The sequence below is a fragment of the Salvelinus sp. IW2-2015 genome, unplaced genomic scaffold (assembly GCF_002910315.2).
Source record: "Salvelinus sp. IW2-2015 unplaced genomic scaffold, ASM291031v2 Un_scaffold1133, whole genome shotgun sequence".
Lineage (NCBI taxonomy): Eukaryota > Metazoa > Chordata > Actinopteri > Salmoniformes > Salmonidae > Salvelinus > Salvelinus sp. IW2-2015.
In genome coordinates, this window is record NW_019942746.1 from 120,500 (window position 1) to 139,095 (window position 18,596).

Consider the following 18,596-nt stretch of genomic DNA (forward strand, 5'->3'; position numbering starts at 1 on the left):
TGGTGAGAGAGAGAGAGGGGGATGGTGCTCGCTGTACCCAAAGAGGGCCACGTCATGACACTATGTTTGTGTTGCTTTACAGTCCCCGCTGTTCCATAAGGTGTATTTTTATCTGTTTTTTAAATCAAATTTTACTGCTGGCATGAGTTACTTGATGTGGAAAAGAGTTTCATGTAGTCATTGCGCTATGTGGTACTGTGCGCCTCCCATAGTCTGTTCTAGACTTGGGGACCTTGCCACCCATTCCTCTTGTGGGGTATGCATGGGAGTCCGAGCTGTGCGCCAGTAGTTCAAACAGGCAGCTCCGTGCATTCAACATGTCAATACCTCTCATAAATAAAAATAGTGATGAAGTCAATCTCTCCTCCACTTTGAGCCAGGAGAGATTGACATGCATATCATTAATGTTAGCTCTCAGTGTACATCCAAGGGCCAGCCATGCTCTGTTCTGAGCCAATTGCAATTTTCCTAAGTCCATTTGTGTTGCACCTGACCACAGGACTGAACAGTAGTCCAGTTCYGACAAAACTAGGGCCTGTTGGACCTGGCTTGCTGATAGTGCTGTTAAGAATGCAGAGCAGCGCTTTATTATAGACAGACTTCTCCCCATCCTAGCTAGTGTTATAAATTGATACAACTTATTTATATATTTTTTACCTTTATTTAATTAGACGAGTCAGTTAAGAACAAATTCGTCTTTACAATGCCGGCCTACACAGGCCAAACCTGGACGACGCTGTGCCAATTGTGCACCGCACTATGGGACTCCCAATCACAGCCAGTTGTGATACAGCCTGGATTCGAACCAGGGTGTCTGTAGTGACGCCTCTAGCACTGAGATGCAGTGCCTTAGACCGCTGCACCAAATATGTTTTAACCATGACAGTTTACAATCCAGGGATACTCCATGCAGTTTAGTCTCCTCAACTTGCTCAATTTCCAGATTATTCATTGCAAGATTGATTTGAGGTTCAGGGATTAGTGAATGATTTGTCCCAATTACATTGCTTAGATTTTTTCTTATTTAGGACTAACTTATTCCTTGCCACCCATTCTGAAACTAATTACTGTCATTTCAGTCGCTGTGGTAGCTGACGAGTGTAGTGTTGAGTCATTTGCATACATGGACACACTGGCTTTATTCAAAGCCTGTCGTTATTAAAGATTGAGAAAGGGGCCTAGACAGCTGCCCTGTGGAATTCCTGAGTCTACCTGGATTTTGTTGTAGAGGCTTCCATTAAAGAATACCCCCTGTTTTCTGTTAGACAGGTAACTCTTTATCCACAATATAGCAGGGGGTGTAAAGCCAGAACACAAGTTTTTACCAGCAACAGACTATGATCTATAATGTCAAAAGCCGCATTGAAGTCTAACAAAACAGCCCCCACAATCTTTTTATCATCAATTTCTCTCAGCCAATCATCAGTCATTTGTGTAAGTGCTGTGCTTGTTGAATGTCCTCACCTACATCAATGCTGAAAGTCTGTTGTCAATTTGTTTACTGTAAAATAGCATAGTATCTGGTCAAACACAATTTTCCCCAAAAGTTTACTAAGGGTTGTTAACAGGCTGATTGGTCGGCTATTTGAGGCAGTTAAGGGGGCTTTACTATTCTTAGGTAGAGGAATAACTTTTGCTTCCCTTCAGGCCTGAGGTTATACACTTTTTATTACACTTAAATTGAAGATGTGGCAATATCGTCCGCTATTATCCTCAGTAATTTTCCATCTTAAGTTTTCAGACACCGGGGGTTTCGCTTTGTCAAGCCCTGATCTGTTTCACTTGTCCTTGTGATTGTCTCCACCCCTCTCCAGGTGTCGCCCATCTTCCCCATTATCCCCTGTGTATTTATACCTGTGTTCTCTGTTTGTCTGTTGCCAGTTTGTCAAGTCAACCAACGTTTTGTCTCAGCTCCTGCTTTTCCCCAGTCTCTCTTTTTCTCGCCCTCCTGGTTTTGACCCTTGCCTGTCCAGACTGAGCTGGAGCCTACGAACGGGCCATGGCTGACCCAGCAGACTTGCACCAGCTCCGCAAGGCCCTCTCCTCCCAAGGAGCTACCATTGGTTAGGCACGAGTAGTTGCTTCGTGGTCTGATGGAAGGGTTCCAGGCCGTGGCCTAACGTCACAACCTATCTTTGGACACATTGCGGGAGCAATTCCGTGGGTTGCCTACTAGGCAGCCTACCACGACGGTATCCTCCCAGCCCCTCAGTAACCCGGCTGGTAGCAGCGCCGTCACACCGGTTTTCCAGGAACCTCGCTTACCTCCCCCAGAGCGCTACAATGGAGATTCCAAAACCTGCCGGGCCTTTCTCTCCCAGTGCTCCCTCGTTTTCGAGCTGCAGCCTTCGTCGTTCCCATCAGACTGCTCGAGGATAGTGTACATCATTACGCTGATGTCCGGGAGGGAACTCGCCTGGGCGGCCAAGGCGTTGTGGGAGCAACAATCCACCATCTGCCTCAGTCTGGAGGTATTTGTGGTGGAGGTGAGAAGTTTTCAAAGCTCCGGTGTCTGGGAGAGAGGCTGCCCAGAGGTTATTCCAGCTTCGGCAGGACTCCTTAAGTGTGGCAGACTATGCAGTGGATTTCCGCACGCTAGCAGCGGAGGGTGCCTGGAGCCCGGAAGCGCTGTCCGACACATTCCTGCATGGAGTATCGGCGGAAGTAAAGGATGAGCTTGCAGCACGGGAACTACCGGTGGAGCTCGACTCACTCATTTGGTTTGACCATCCGGATCGATGGTTGGCTACGGGAACGTAGGAGGGAGAAGAGGTCTGATAGCAGTCCCAATCGCTCACTAAAGGATCCCACCTTGTATCTGATGGACTCTGGAAGTCCCCGGTGTCTATGTCCCCGAGAGGATCTGAGCTTACCCGAGTTGCTCCAAGAGCCTCTAAAGATTGCCGATGTACCTTTCCCGAGCCGATGTAGCTCAGCAGGGCTAGGCTGTCTCCAGCCGAACGCGTATGCAGACTTAACACCCAGCGTTGTCTGTATTGCAGTACTGCCGGTCATTATGTGTCAACCTGTCCCTTAAAGAGACCTAGCTCATTGTTAGGAATGAGTACCCTGGTGGGTCTTAAGGACAATTTAGTTTCTCCCCCTACTCGCCCCCCTCTCCATGCCACCCTGCTGTGGAGCGACCAGTCCAAGTCTCTCCAGATACTCATCGACTCGGGGGCCGATATGAGTCTGATGGACGTTACCCTGGTGTCCGAGCTGGGCATCCCAACTCATCCCCTCTCCATTCCCATGAATGCGCTGGACGGGCGTTCTATAGGCCGGGTCACCCACCATACCACCCCCATCAACCTACGAGTGTCGGGGAACCACAGCGAGACGATCCAAATCCTGCTAAATGAGTCTCTGCAGGTTCCTGTGGTATTGAGATTCTCTTGGCTCCAGCGACACAATCACTCGATTGACTGGTCTACTGGTGCCATCATGGGCTGGAGCCCGTTCTGCCACACTCATTGCCTGAAATCAGCTCTGCCTGCCCCGGGACATCTTCTTGGAAACTTGGAAATTGCCCCAGACCTCTCCACCATTCCCGCGGAGTACCAGGACCTCCGGGAGGGGTTCAGTAAGTAAGTAAGGCCCGGGCCACTTCGCTTCCGCAACCCCGACCGGTGCCCAAGTATGTTAAGTCGGATGCGCTGGCACGATGCTATAGCCTCACGGCTACACTCCCAGAAGCCGAGACCTTTCTCCCTTGCTCCAAGATCATTAAACCCTCTGCTGTTCGCCCTCTGTTGCCCCGTATCCTCTGTATACTTCCTACTTGAAATCAAATCAAATCAAACTTTATTTGTCACATGCGCCAAATACAACAAGTGTAGACCATTCTGTGAAATGCTTACTTACAAGCCCTTATTAACCAACAGTGCAATTCAAGAAGAGTTATGAAAATATTTACCAAACAGACTTAAGTAAAAAATAAGAATAAAAAAGTAACACAATAACAATAACAATAACAAGGCTATATACAGGGGGTACCGAGTCAGTGTGCGGGGGTACAGGCTAGTTGATGTAATTTGTACATGTAGGTAGGGATTGAAGTGACTATGCATAGATAATAAAAAACGAGTTGCAGCAGTGTACAAAAGGGAGGGGGAGGGGGAGCGGGGGCAAATGTAAATAGTCCGGTGGCGATTTTATTAATTGTTCAGCAGTCTTATGGCTTGGGGGTAGAAGTTGTTGAGGAGCCTTTTAGTCCTAGACTTGGTGCTCCGCTATCGCTTGCCGTGTGGGAGCAGAGAAAACAGTCTATAACTTGGGTGACTGGAGTCTCTGACAATTTTATGGGCTTTCCTTTGACACAGCCTATTATATAGGCTCTGGATGGCAGGAAGTTTGGCTCCATGGCTGTATGCCTACCCTCTGTAGCACCTTATGGTCAAATGCCGAGCAGTTGTCATACCAGGCGTTGATGCAACCGGTCAGAATGCTCTCGATAGTGCAGCTGTAGAACGTTTTGAGGATCTGAGGACCCATGCCAAATATTTTCAGTCTCCTGAGAGGGAAAATATTTTGTTGTGCCTTCTTCACGACTGTCTTGGTATGTTTGGACCATAATAGTTCGTTGGTGATGTGGACACCAAGGAACAAGAAACTCTCGACCCGCTCCACTACAGCCCCGTCGATGTTAATGGGAGCCTGTTCGGCCCGCCTTTTCCTGTAGTCCACAATCGGCTCCTTTGTCTTGCTCACATTGGGTGAGAGGTTGTTGTCCTGGCACCACACAGCCAGTTCTCAGGCAGGTTCTCATTATTGTCGGTGATCAGGCCTACCACTGTTGTGTCGTCAGCAAACTTAATGATGGTGTTGGAGTCGTGTTTGGCCAAGCAGTCGTGGGTGAACAGGGAATACAGGAGGGGACCCCTGAGTACACACCCCTGAGGGGCCCCAGTGTTGAGGATCAGCGTGGCAGACGTGTTGTTGCCTACTCTTACCACCTGGGGGTGGCCCGTCAGGAAGTCCAGGATCCAGTTGCAGAGGGAGGTGTTTAGTCCCAGAGTCTTTAGCTTAGTGATGAGCTTAGTGGGCAGTATGGTGTTGAATGCTGAGCTGTGGTTAATGAACAGCATTCTCACATAGGTGCTCCTTTTGTCCAGGTAGGAAAGGGCAGTGTGGAGTGTGATTGAGATTGCATCATCTGTGGATCTGTTGGGGCGGTATGTGAATTGGAGTGGGTCTAGAGTGTCCGGGAGGATGCTGTTGATGTGAGCCATGACCAGCCTTTCAAAGCTCTTTATGGCTATAGATGTGAGTGCTATGGGACGGTAATCATTTAGGCAGGTTACCTTCGCGTCCTTGGGCACAGGGACTCGGTCAGGGAGAGGTTGAAAATGTCAGTGAAGACACTTGACAGTTGGTCAGCGCATGCTTTGAGTACACTTCCTGGTAATCCATCTGGCCCAGCGGCTTTGTGAATTTTGACCTGTTTAACCTCTCTTGGGTACGTGAGACCTTTAGCGTCCCACCTCTTCAACAGCCAGTGGAACTGCTGGGCGCCAAATTAAAATACAGAAATACTCATTATAAAAATTCAGAAAACAAATCATATTTTACATAGGTTTAAAGATGAACTTCTTGTGAATCCAACCACGGTGTCAGATTTAAAAAATGCTTTATGGCGAAAGCATACCTTACGATTATTTGAGAACGTAGCCCAGCAGACAAATCATTACAAACAGTAACCAGCCAAGTAGAAGAGTTACACAAGTCAGAAATAGAGATAAAATTAATCCCTTACCTTTGATCTTCATATGGTTGCACTCAGCAGACATTCATTTACTCAATAAATGTTCCTTTTGTTCGATAAAGTCTCTTTATATCCAAAAACCTCTGTTTTGTTCGCGCGTTTTCTTCAGTAATACACAGGCTCAAACGCAGTCAAAACAGGCAGACAAAAAATCCAAATTGTATCCGTAAAGTTCATAGAAACATGTCAAACGATGTTTATATTCAATCCTCAGGTTGTTTTTAGCCTAAATAATTGATAATATTTCAACCGGACAATAACGTTGTCAATATAAAAGGTAAACAAGAAAGGCACTCTCTCGGTCGTGCGCATGAAAAAGCTCTGTGATACTTTAGGGTCCACTCATTGACTGCTCTTACTTCCTAATTTTTCAGAATACAAGCCTGAAACAATTTCTAAAGACTGTTGACTTCTAGTGGAAGGCATAGGAACTGCAATTTGAGTCCTAAGTCAATGGATACTGTAATGGCATTGAATAGAAAACTACAAAGCAAAAACAAAACTACTTCCCGAATGGATTTTTCTCACAGATACTATTTTAACAGTTTTGGAAACTTTAGAGTGTTTTCTATCCAAATCTACCAGTTATATGCATATAATATCTTCTGGGCCCGAGGAGCAGGCAGTTTAATTTGGGCGTGCTTTTCATCCCAAATTCCGAATGCTGCCCCCTACCCTAGAGAAGTTAAAGATTTTCTTCACATCGGCAACTGAGAGAGTTATCACACAGTCATCCAGAACAGCTGGTACTCTTGTGCATGCTTCAGTGTTGCTTGCCTCGAAGCGAGCACAAAAGGCATTTCGCTCGTCTGGTAGGCTCGCGTCATTGGGCAGCTCGAGTCTGGGTTTCCCTTTGTAGTCTGTAATAGTTTTCAAGCCCTGCCACATCTGACGAGTGTCGGACCCGGTGTAGTATGATTCAATCTTAATCCTGTATTGACGCTTTACTTGTTTGATGGTTCGTCAGAGGGCATAGCGGGATTTCTTATAAGCGTCCGGATTAGTCTCCTGCTCCTTGAAAGCGGCAGCTCTAGCCTTTAGCTCGATGCGGAGGTTGCCTGTAATCTATGGCTTCTGGTTGGGATATGTACGTACGGTCACTGTGGGGATGACGTCGTCGATGCACATATTGAAGAATCCCGAAACACGCCCTGATTTGTTTCACCTGTCCAGTTCGTCTTGTTTGTAAAGTCAACCAGCGTTTTTGTCTCCGCTCCTGCTTTTCTCCAGTCTCCTTGATTTTCGCCCTCCTGGCTTTGACCCTTACCTGTCCCGAATCTGAGCCCGCCTGCCTGACCACTCTGCCTGCCCCTGACCGTGAGCCTGCCTGCCGTCCTGTACCTTTGCCCCTACTCTGGATTCACCTCTTCCACACTTACTTTACAGAATAAAAAATTACAACGTTTGTCTTTCATAACTTGGTTAGATATACAGTACCAGTCAAAAGTTTGGACACACCTACTCATTCAAGAGATGTTCTTTATTTTTACTATTTTCTACATTATTGAATAATAGTGAGCACATCTCAACTATAACACATATGGAATCATGTAGTAACCAAAAAAGTTTTACAATTTTTTTTATATATTTTATATTTTGATTCTGCAAAGTGGACACCCTTTACCTTGATGACAGCTTTGCACACACTTGGCATTCTCTCAACCAGCTTCACCTGAAATGCTTTTCCAATGGTCTTGAAGGAGTTCCCTTATATGCTGAGCACTTGTTGGCTGCTTTTCCTTCACTCTGCGGTCCAACTCATCCAAAACCATCTCTATTGGGTTGAGGTCGGGTGATTGTGGAGGCCAGGTCTTCTGATGCAGCACTCCATCCCTCTCCTTCTTGGTCAAATAGCTCTTACACAGCTTGGAGGTGTGTTGGGTCATTGTCCTGTTGAAAAATAAATGATAGTCCCACTAAGCGCAACCCAGATGGGATGGCATATCGCTGCAGAATGCTGTGATAGCCATGCTGGTTAAGTGTGCCTTGAATTCTCAATAAATCACTAACAGTGTCACCAGCAAAGCACCCCCACACCATCACACCTCCTCCATGCTTCACAGTGGGAACCACACATGCGGAGATCATCCGTTCACCTACTCTGTGTCTCACAAAGACACGGCGGTTGGAACCAGAAATCTCAAATTTGGACTCATCAGACCAAAGGACAGATTTCCACTGGTCTAATGTCCATTGCTCGTGTTTCTTGGCCCAAGCAAGTCTCTTCTTATTATTGGTGCCCTTTAGTAGTGGTTTCTTTGCAGCAATTAGACAATGAAGGCCTGATTCACGCAGTCTCATCTGAACAGTTGATGTTGAGATGTTTATTGTTCTTGAACTCTAAAGCATTTATTTGGGCAGCAATCTGAGGTGCAGTTAACTCTAATGAACTTATCCTCTGCAGCAGAGGTAACTCTGGGTCGTCCTTTCCTGTGGCGGTCCTCATGAGAGCCAGTTTCATCATATCGCTTGATGGTTTTTGCAACTACTCTTGAAGAAACTTTCAAAGATCTTAAAATGTTACGTATTGACTGACCTTCATGTCTTAAAGTAATGATGGACTGTCGTTTCTCTTTGCTTATTTGAGCTGTTCTTGCCATAAAATTGACTTTATTTTATAACCCTAATAGGGTTATCTTGTTGCGTCAGCGTTTGTTGCTGGCATGGCATGCCTAAGTTTGCTAATCATGCCAATTGCAAAAATTATTAAAGCATTTGGCAATATCAGTGAGTTTTTTTTATGAATGAGCCATTTGATTCAATCAATGATAGAGCGGAGTTTGCCCTTTTTCCCAAAACTTAATTTAAGGTGCTCCAAAGCTTTTTCTATCATTCTTTGTCATTTATCTTTGATTAATAGTGTAGTTTATAATAATTTTTATTCAGTTTAGTCACATGACCGGGGACCGTCGCTGGAGGCTCCGGACCGGAGGCCGTCGCTGGAGGCTCCGGACCGGAGGCCGTCGCTGGAGGCTCCGGACCGGAGGCCGTCGCTGGAGGCCTCCGTGCCATGGATCGTCGCTGGAGGCTCCGTGCCATGGATCGTCGCTGGAGGCTCCGTGCCATGGATCGCCGCTGAGGCTTCGTGCCATGGATCGCCGCTGGAGGCTTCGTGCCATGGATCGCGCTGGAGCTTCGTGCCATGGATCGCCGCTGGACGGCTTTTGTGCCATGGATCACCGCTGGAGGCTTCGTGCCATGAATCATCACTGGAGTGAGGAGTCATCTAGGCAGCCTGGTGCGTGGAGATGCCATAGACTCACCAGGCTGGGGAGACATACAGGAGGCCTGGTTCTGGGAACAGGCACAGGACTCACCACGCTGGGGAGACATACAGGAGGCCTGGTTCTGGGAGTGCGCACCGGATACACTGGGCCGTGGAGGCGCACTGGAGGTCTCGAGCGTAGAGCCTGCACAACCCGTCCTGGCTGGATGGTTACCTTCGCCCGGCAAAGGTGGGGCGCTGGCACAGGACGCACTGGGCTGTGCAGATGCACCGGGCTCTGCAGACGCACCGGAGACACAGTGCGCAGAGCCGGCACAGGATATCCTGGGCCGTAGAGACGCACTGGCGGCCAGATGCGCTGAGCCGGCACCATCCGTCCTGGCTGGATGCCCACTCTAGCCCGACCGATGCGGGGACCTGGAATGTAGAGCACCGGGCTGTGAACGCGCACTGGAGACACCGTGCACTCCACTGCATAACACGGTACCTGACCAGTACCATGCTCCCTACGGTAAGCACGAGGAGTTGGCTCAGGTCTCCAACCTGACTCAGCCAATCTCCTCGTGTGCCGCCCCCCCCCCCCAACATTTTTTTGGAGTGGCCTCCCGGTCTTTAGTGCCAGCCGTGACCCTGTGTAATCCTGGGCCCTTTTTTTAGCTGCCTCTGCTTTCCTCGCTGCTTCCACCTGCTCCCAGGGCAGGCGATCCTTCCCCGCCAGGATCTCCTCCCACGTCCAGGATCCTTTCCCATTCAGGATGTCCTCCCATGTCCATTCCTCCTGACCACACTGCTTGGTCTTTTTGTGGTGGGTAGTTCTATCACGGCCGTCGTCGGAAGGAGACCAAGGTGCAACATGGTGAGCGTACATTTTCCTTTATTTATTTGTAAATGTCGCCAACAAAACAAGAAACAAAGAAACAACCGTGAAGCTTAACAGGGCTATAGTGCCACTAACAAAGATAACTACCCACAACTCCCAAAAGGAAAAAGTATGATTCCCAATCAGAGACAAAAATAGACAGCTGTCCCTGATTGAGAACCATACCCGGTCAAAACATAGAAATATAACCCATAGAATGCTCACCCTAATCACACCCTGGCCTAACCAAAATAGAGACTAAAAGTCCTCTCTATGGCCAGGGCGTGACAACGGGATGCCATTTATAACCCCCCACCCTAGCTGGGGTTGACCAATCGTTAATTCTAGTACTCTCATCCTCTCGTCCTCTGCGTTGTGTATTTATCTTCAAAATATTCTTATAATAGGGTCATGATTACTGCATACAATAGCTGTGGGATCAGCAGAGGCATTCAGGGCAGAAAGAGGGACATAAATTAGGTTACTTACATTGTCTTCCAACGACCCTAGGATAATGTACATTTGCTGACGCATTATGACAACTCAGTGACACAATAGTAGGGGTTAAATGAGCTGGACTTGGGTCATTGATAAATCATTGTCTCAATTCAGCCTTATAATAATGTGAAAGGATACAGGATCTCAAATTTTGGTGGAGCCCATCCTCCTTATAATACGAGCTTCCAGAAGGTATCAAATTTCTCAATAAATGTTACATCCACAGAGCTGCAAAAGTAAATGAAGGGGAGGAGACAGGTTAATGACCGATGTTTAAGCCTTCAGACATTTGAGACCTGGATTTTGTATGTGTGCCATTCAGATGTTGAATGGGCAAGACAAAATATATTCACTTGGCTTTGAATGGGGTATAGTGGTAGTAGGTGCCAGGCGATTTCAGTGTATCAAGAACTGCAACGTTGCTGTTTTTTTACGCTTCACAGTTACCTGTGTGTATCAAGAATGGTCCACCACCTAATGGACATCCAGCCAACTTGACACAACTGTGAGAAGTATGTACCAGCATCCCTGTGGAATGCTTTATACACCTTGTAATCCATTTCCTGTCGAATTGAGGGTTAAAAGGGGTGCAACTCAATATTAGGAAGGTGTTTCTAATATTTTGTACAGTGTGTGTGTGCATGTTTTTTGGAGTTTGAAAACACGGCATGTGTTTGCTATATGAAAGCACCCTGTAAATCCATCAACCAGCCCTATTTCACCGCAGTGTGAATATAATTTGCAAAAGCAGCGATGCAGTTCCGTATACCAGGGTAGGAGCATTGGAGCAATAAAGCGTCACTAAGTTTGTAATTCATAATTTGTTTTCCTCTCTGTCTGTGTTGCTGGTAATTGGTTATGGCCCTCTGAACGCCTAATGGCTGCGGTCATGTGGTTGGGTGATCTGATGTGGTTGTATGCTGTAATAAGTCTGTAATAACTCTAACTCTCGCTGACTCTCTCTCTAACTGTTTACCTCTTTTCTATGTCTCTCTCTAAATCTGTCTACTTCTTTTTTATGTCTCTTTCTCTTTCTCTCTCTCTTCTCTCTTGTCGGCAGGTGGAGTGGCTGAAGAACGAGGAGCTGGTGAGCTCCCTGACTGATGACAACATTGACACCCGAGCTGACCACAATCTCATCATTAACGAGGCACGACTGTCCGACTCGGGAAACTACACGTGCCTGGCCAGCAACATCGTGGCCAAAAGACGCAGTTCCACAGCCACTGTGGTTGTTTTCGGTAAGGCTCCGGTCCCAGCCCCAGCCACTAACTGACTGTGTGTGTCTGTTGTCAAGTTTATTTCCTGGACACAGATTAAGCATTGTCCTATCTTAAGAAGATACTCAATCGAACATGCTTTTTAGTCAGGACTGGACTGGGCTTAACCTTTGTCTAGGAAACCAGTCTGTAGTGTTAACAGGGTGCCTCAGATCAATTTTAGTGTTTCATGCCCCCCTCACAAGTGATTAAGAGACCCATCTTAGTGTTTTTGTTAGGAAAGCTTTTTCCCTTTATTTAGATAAATGTATTATTCAAAGAGTCAATTGACTGCCTCCCCTTTGAAATCAATGTGTATTTTATGAAAGGGAATAAGATACTGTGTCTTAATCTCATTTAAAGGAGTGTTGCTTATTAATTACGCATTTGCTAGAGGCCTTGGAGCAATTCGGCAGCTCACAAAATGTTGGTAAAAATGTTCCTCCATGTCCCCACACATACAACTGACAGAGCAAACAAATCAGACCAAAGGGGTTGACTACTCAGTAAAATAACCTCTTGTTCATTCAGATTTAAACTGCCCAACTATGTGAATGGATTAGTCTTACCATTTTTTCTCCTTGATACAAAGTGCTTTGATAATTGAACTGGCAATTAACGTAAGAGTAGTGCACATTTTCCACATTTGATGTACTGTACACAATATGCTCAGGAATCTATTGATGTAACATCATGGAGCATTGCTAATCATTAATACCTCTAAACTGTTGTCTGTATAGTTAACTCTGTAGGAGATTTGATTAACCTGTCTGGCTCCGGGGTTCCGCTAGCGGAACTCCTCCCACATTCCACTGAAAAGGCAGAGCGCGAAATCCCAAAAATATTTTTTAGAAATATTTAACTTTCACACATTAACAAGTCCAATACAGCAAATGAAAGATGCACATCTTGTGAATCCAGCCAACATGTCCGATTTTTAAAATGTTTTACAGCGAAAACACCACGTATATTTATGTTAGCCCCCCACCAAATACAAAAAAGAACAGACATTTTTCACAGCACAGGTAGCATGCACAAAACCAACATAACTAACCAAGATCCAACCAAACTAACCAAGAAACAACTTCATCAGATGACAGTCCTATAACATGTTACACAATAAATCTATGTTTAGTTCGAAAAATTTGCATATTTGAGGTATAAATCAGTTTTACATTGCAGCTACCATCACAGCTACCGTCAAAAATAGCACCGAAGCAGCCAGAGTAATTATAAAGACCAACGTGAAATACCTAAATACTCGTCATAAAACATTTCTGAAAAATCGATTGGGGTACAGCAAATTAAAGACAAACATCTTGTGAATCCAGCCAATATTTCCGATTTTTTTAAGTGTTTTAATAGTAATAATAATATGCATATTGTACGAGCAAGAATTGAGTACGAGGCCGTTTAAATTGGGCGCGATTTTCCCCCAAAGTGAAAACAGCGCCCTCTGTCATTTTCACTTTGGATGAATCGCGTGCCCATAGTGAACTGCCTCCTACTCTGTCCCAGATGCAAATATATGCATATTATTATTACTATTGGATAGAAAACACTCTGAAGTTTCTAAAACTGTTTGAATTATGTCTGTGAGTATAACAGAACTCATATGGCAGGCAAACTTCCAAACAGGAAGTGGAAATTCTGGGGCTGGTTGATGTTAAACTCATCGTGTATTCACATCCCAGTAAGATATGGATCTGTTCGCACTTCCTACGCATTCCACTAGATGTCAACAGTCAGTAGAACGTGGAATGAAGCCTCTAGTGTGATGTGGGGCCGGATGGCAGCTATTTGAGTCAGTGGTCTGGCAGAATGCTAGTTCCTGGTCACCCGCGCTAGTCATGATGTGGCCATGTGTTCCATTACTCTGTAGACAAAAACGAATGCTCTGGTTGGAACGTTATTGGATATATATGATAACAACATCCTGAAGATTGATTCTCTACTTAATTTGACCAGTTTATTCGACCTGGAATATAACTTTTTGAAGTTTTCGTCCGAGTTCGCCATTTGGGTTGCGCGTTATGTTCAGAAAACCACAGGCTCGTTCCGGTCCTGAAAGGCAGAAGAAAATTCCAAAAAGTATCAGATTCAAAAATAATACTAAAAATATTTATAATCATGCAATCACAAGTGAAATATACCAAAACACAGCTTAGCTTGTTGTCAATCCACCTATCGTGTCAGATTTTGAAAATATGCTTTACAGCGAAAGCAATCCAAGCGTTTGTGAGTTTATCAATCACTAGACAAAACAGTAAGAACAGCTAGCCCCAAATTAGCATGGTCACGAAAGTCAGAAAAGCAATAAAATGTATCGCTTACCTTTGATAATCTTCGGATGTTTGCACTCACGAGACTCCCAGTTACACAATAAATTATGTTTTTGTTCGATAAATATTACTTTTATAACCAAAAACCGCCATTTGGTTTGCGCGTTATGTTCAGAAAACCACAGCCTCGTCCCGTTCCTGAAAGGCAGACGAAAATTCCAAAAAGTATCCGTAATGTTCGTAGAAACATGTCAAACGTTTTTTATAATCAATCCTCAGGTTGTTTTTAACATACATAATCAATAATATTTCAACCGGATGGTAAACTATTCAATAAAAGAGACAAAGAAAATGTCGAGCTACCCCTCTCAGGAACTAATCAAAGGACACCTGACTCGTTTTGAAAAATATCGCTCATTTTTCAAAATAAAAGCCTGAAACTATGTCTAAAGCCTGGTCACAGCCTGAGGAAGCCATTGGAAAAGTAATCTGGTTGATACCCCTTTAAATGGAAGAAAGACTGGCCAGGAAACACAGATTCTTAAAAGAAAATATCACTTCCGGGATAGATTTTCTCAGGTTTTCGCCTGCAGAATTAGTTTTGTTATACTCACAGACAATATTTTGACAGTTTTGGAAAATTTGGAGTGTTTTCTATCCTAATCTGTAAATTATATGCATATTCTACGATCTGGGCCTGAGAAATAGTCTGTTTACCTTGGGAACGTTAAGCGTTAAGAACCAGTGTATCTTTAATTATATGTAAAACATGTATCTTTCATCAAAGTTTATGATGAGTATTTCTTTTATTTGACGTGGCTCTCTGTAATTACTCCGGATATTTTGGAGGCATTTCTGAACATGGCGCCAATGTAAACCGAGATTTGTGGATATAAATATGCACATTATCGAACAAAACATAATGTATTGTGTAACATGATGTCCTATGAGTGTCATCTGATGAAGATTATCAAAGGTTAGTGATTACTTTTATCTCTATTTCTGCTTTTGTGTGACTATCTTTGGCTGGGAAAAATGGCTGTGTGTTTTTTGGATTTGGTGGTGATCTTACATAAATATATGTTGTGTTTTCGCTGTAAAACATTTTWAAAAATCGGACACGATGGGTAGATTAACAAGATGTTTATCTTTCATTTGCTGTATTGGACTTGTTAATGTGTGAAAGTTACATATTTCTCTAAAATATTTTTGAATTTCGCGCGCTGCCTTTTCAGCGGAATGTTGTGGGTGTTCCGCTATCGGAACCCCTGGGCTAGAAAGGTTAAAAGGCAAATCAGCAGTTGAAACAATAATAAAGTGTACGCCCACACCACTGTTTCAGTGAAAAGAGGAGGGATGGGGCTGGAGAAATGTAATCATTCTCAAATTCATAGACAGAACTATGGATGCAAAGACTGATCTTCCATGGTATAAAAAGTATCATTATAACCAGCGTGTTTTGAGGCTATGGAGTGTTTGGTTACATTTACTTTGTTTACAAGCATTGGAGTAAAACAAGCTTATATTTTGGGTTCTGATAGGGTATGACAGTTGAACTAAGCTCATGAGAAATGTACAAGTTGTTCGCTGTGGAGATCCTATGACGGTGCCATGTTGAAAGTCTCAGAGCTCTTCAGTAAGATACCAAGAGTGTGCAAGCTGTCATCAAGGCAAAGGGTGGCTACTTTGAATAATCTTAAATATAAAATATATTTTGATTTGTTTAACCCTTTTTTGGTTACTCCATGATTCCATATGTGTTATTTCATAGTTTTGACGTCTTCACTATTATTCTACAATGTAGAAAATAGTAAAAAATAAAGAAACAGTAGGTGTAGGTGTACTGTAAATCAGAAAATGGATGTAGCAACTGCTGATTGCCCTTTTAAATAAAGTTTCCCTCTCTTTATCATTCTCTCTCCCTAACGCACCCCCATATCTCCCTAACTCACCACCATATCTCCCTAACTCACCCACATCTATCTCTCTGTAGTGAATGGTGGTTGGTCGCTGTGGACAGAGTGGTCTCCCTGTAACGTTCCCTGTGGTCGGGGCGTCCAGAAACGCTCCCGTACCTGTACCAACCCTGCCCCGCTTAATGGAGGGGCTTTCTGCGAGGGCATGTCTGTGCAGAAGATCACCTGTAATGCCCTCTGTCCTAGTAAGCTCCTATACCTCTTGAAGTACTGTAGAGCTGGTGAATAGACTTAGCCTTGTTCGACCATCATGATCTTGCGAGATCACATTCAGTTTCTCTACTCACAGAGGTCATTGGGTTTCACCTGGAAAGAATAGACTGGTATCTTCTGGGAATGTCTCCAAGGGTAAAGCCATATGACTTTCAATGATAGTATTTATTTTTTTTAAATAATTTTACCCCCTTTTCTCCCCAATTTTCGTGGTATCCAATTACTAGTAATTACTATCTTGTCTCATCGCTACAACTCCCGTACGGGCTCGGGAGAGACGAAGGTCGAAAGCCATGCGTCCTCCGAARCACAACCCAACCAAGCCGCACTGCTTCTTAACACAGTGCGCCTCCAACCCGGAAGCCAGCCGCACCAATGTGTCGGAGGAAACACCGTGCACCTGGCTCCCTTGGTTAGCGCGCACTGCGCCCGGCCCGCCACGGCCAAACCCTCCCTAACCCGGACGACGCTAGGCCAATTGTGCGTCGCCCCACGGACCTCCCGGTCGCGGCCGGCTGCGACAGAGCGCGAACCCAGAGTCTCTGGTGGCGCAGCTAGCACTGCGATGCAGTGCCCTAGACCACTGCGCCACCCGGGAGGCCTATAGGCTGAAACTTGGCCGCAAGTGGATCTTCCAGCAAGACAATAACCCCTAGCACACATCAAAATTCACCAACAGTTAATTAACCACAAAATCAACATTTTGGGGTTCTCTGTACTTGAACCCCATTGAAAACCTGTGGTTTGAATTGAAGAGAAGCACATACAAAGGATTTTAAGGATCTGGAAAGATTCTGTATGGAAGAATGGTCTAAGATCCCTCCCAATGTGTTCTCCAATCTCATCAAATATTTTTGAAAAGGGCTCAGTGTCGTTGTCCTTGCAGTGGGAGGGTGCTGGAGTATTGAAAATGGGAGATCCAATAATTTTGACCTTTGTAGATCTTTATTTGTATTACTTGTTTAACAAAATATTTTTCCCTGACTATTAGTATAAAATAATATAATTGTACAGTATTTCCATGATTTATTTGAGTCTTTTTTGCTCATCTTTATCGAGGGAACCAATAATATAAATAATTATATTTCTGGACCCCACTGTATGTTGTATGCTGCTGCTGTTATGTGTCTTCCTGTCCCAGAAAATAGTTTGTAATAGTTCTCAGTCTTACTTACCGTAACTGTCTTCAAAAGCCAATCACAAGGGAGAGACTGGATTGGTTAGGGAAGAAGCTATCTGGCGAGAGCACAATATGTATGCACTAACATGGTCAACCCAAACGCACTCTGTATTCTCTGCATCATATAAACACATACATTTGCATTAAATTAGCTGGGAAGAAAACTGTGAAAGAATGAGTGCTTTTAGAACTCATGGAACGCTACRAAATAAATTGCGTCGTTCTCCAGAGATTGTGCATAGAGACCGGTAACGGTCTCCGCAAAACTCTGCCAAGAAATCTCTTTTGGCACCGTATGGTCTACCAATATTAGTTATCTGTGCATGAGAGGTTCCTCCTAGATCAAATGACACAGACGACAGAGGAACATGAGTATAAACATGCACGGCTACATCAAGGGGTTTCATTTCACATTTTGCATGGGGGAAAGAAGAGCGTTCCCATTATGTGAGAAGAACCTGAGGGTTAATGTGGAGTGAATGCGCTCTGAGATGGACCACCGCCTCACCTTCTGTTCTGTCTCTGTGTTCGTGTTCCATTTCCTCATCCACAGTTGATGGTGGCTGGGAGGAGTGGAGCGCGTGGACACTGTGCAGTGTGCAGTGTGAGCGACAGCGTAGGAGGGAGTGCAATGACCCACCACCCAGACACAGGGGCAAGATGTGTGATGGGCCCAGCGACACCACAGAGAACTGCACTGGAGGAATGTGTACCCAGAGTAAGTCCCTTACTCCTTTCTCTTTCCATTCTAGATTGCGGTCCTAACCTTCACTGTCATCTCCATAAGCCATATCTCCATTACACTGATCACAACAGGACCCGTCATTAACACATATGAACAGCTTGCCACACAGGGATTTGTTGGACAAATACACATACTGAAATGAAGTCCACATTGCTAGAGCTCTCAGTGCATAATAACACTATGGTAATCCCTCCTGTAGTGTTCATGCGAAACGTCCCCCTGCATCACGAGAGTGTAGCTATCACTGAAGACATGGAGGGTGCATTCAGTTTTGACCGCAGTTTGGAAGTTCTGACCACAGTTGTCAATACAATGCAGCGTACCGGAGTCGCCTCTTCACTGTTGACGTTGAGACTGGTGTTTTGCGGGTACTATTTAATGAAGCTGCCAGTTGAGGACTTGTGATGCGTTTGTTTCTCAAGCTAGACACTCTAATGTACTTGTCCTCTTGCTCAGTTGAGCACCAATGGTGCCAGGTTTCCTCTAGACGTGACGCTTGGCATTCAGGCCAAAGAGTTCATTCTTGGTCTCATCAGACCAGAAAATAATATTTCTCATGGTCTGAGAGCCTTTAGGTGCCTTTTCGCAAACTCC

At 44.9% G+C, this 18,596-nt stretch overlaps 1 protein-coding gene across 2 annotated transcripts in view; it reads left to right on the forward strand.

The window, feature by feature from the left end:
* Positions 1 to 18,596, forward strand: part of LOC112069854 (netrin receptor UNC5D-like) — an 88,081-nt gene that overhangs the window by 25,870 nt on the left and 43,615 nt on the right. For both annotated transcript variants that reach the window (XM_024137235.2, XM_070438740.1), the window contains exons 4-6: positions 11,408 to 11,588; positions 15,882 to 16,049; positions 17,811 to 17,975. In XM_024137235.2, coding sequence (XP_023993003.2) covers positions 11,408 to 11,588; positions 15,882 to 16,049; positions 17,811 to 17,975 — 514 coding nt within the window. The remainder of the gene's footprint in view (positions 1 to 11,407; positions 11,589 to 15,881; positions 16,050 to 17,810; positions 17,976 to 18,596) is intronic.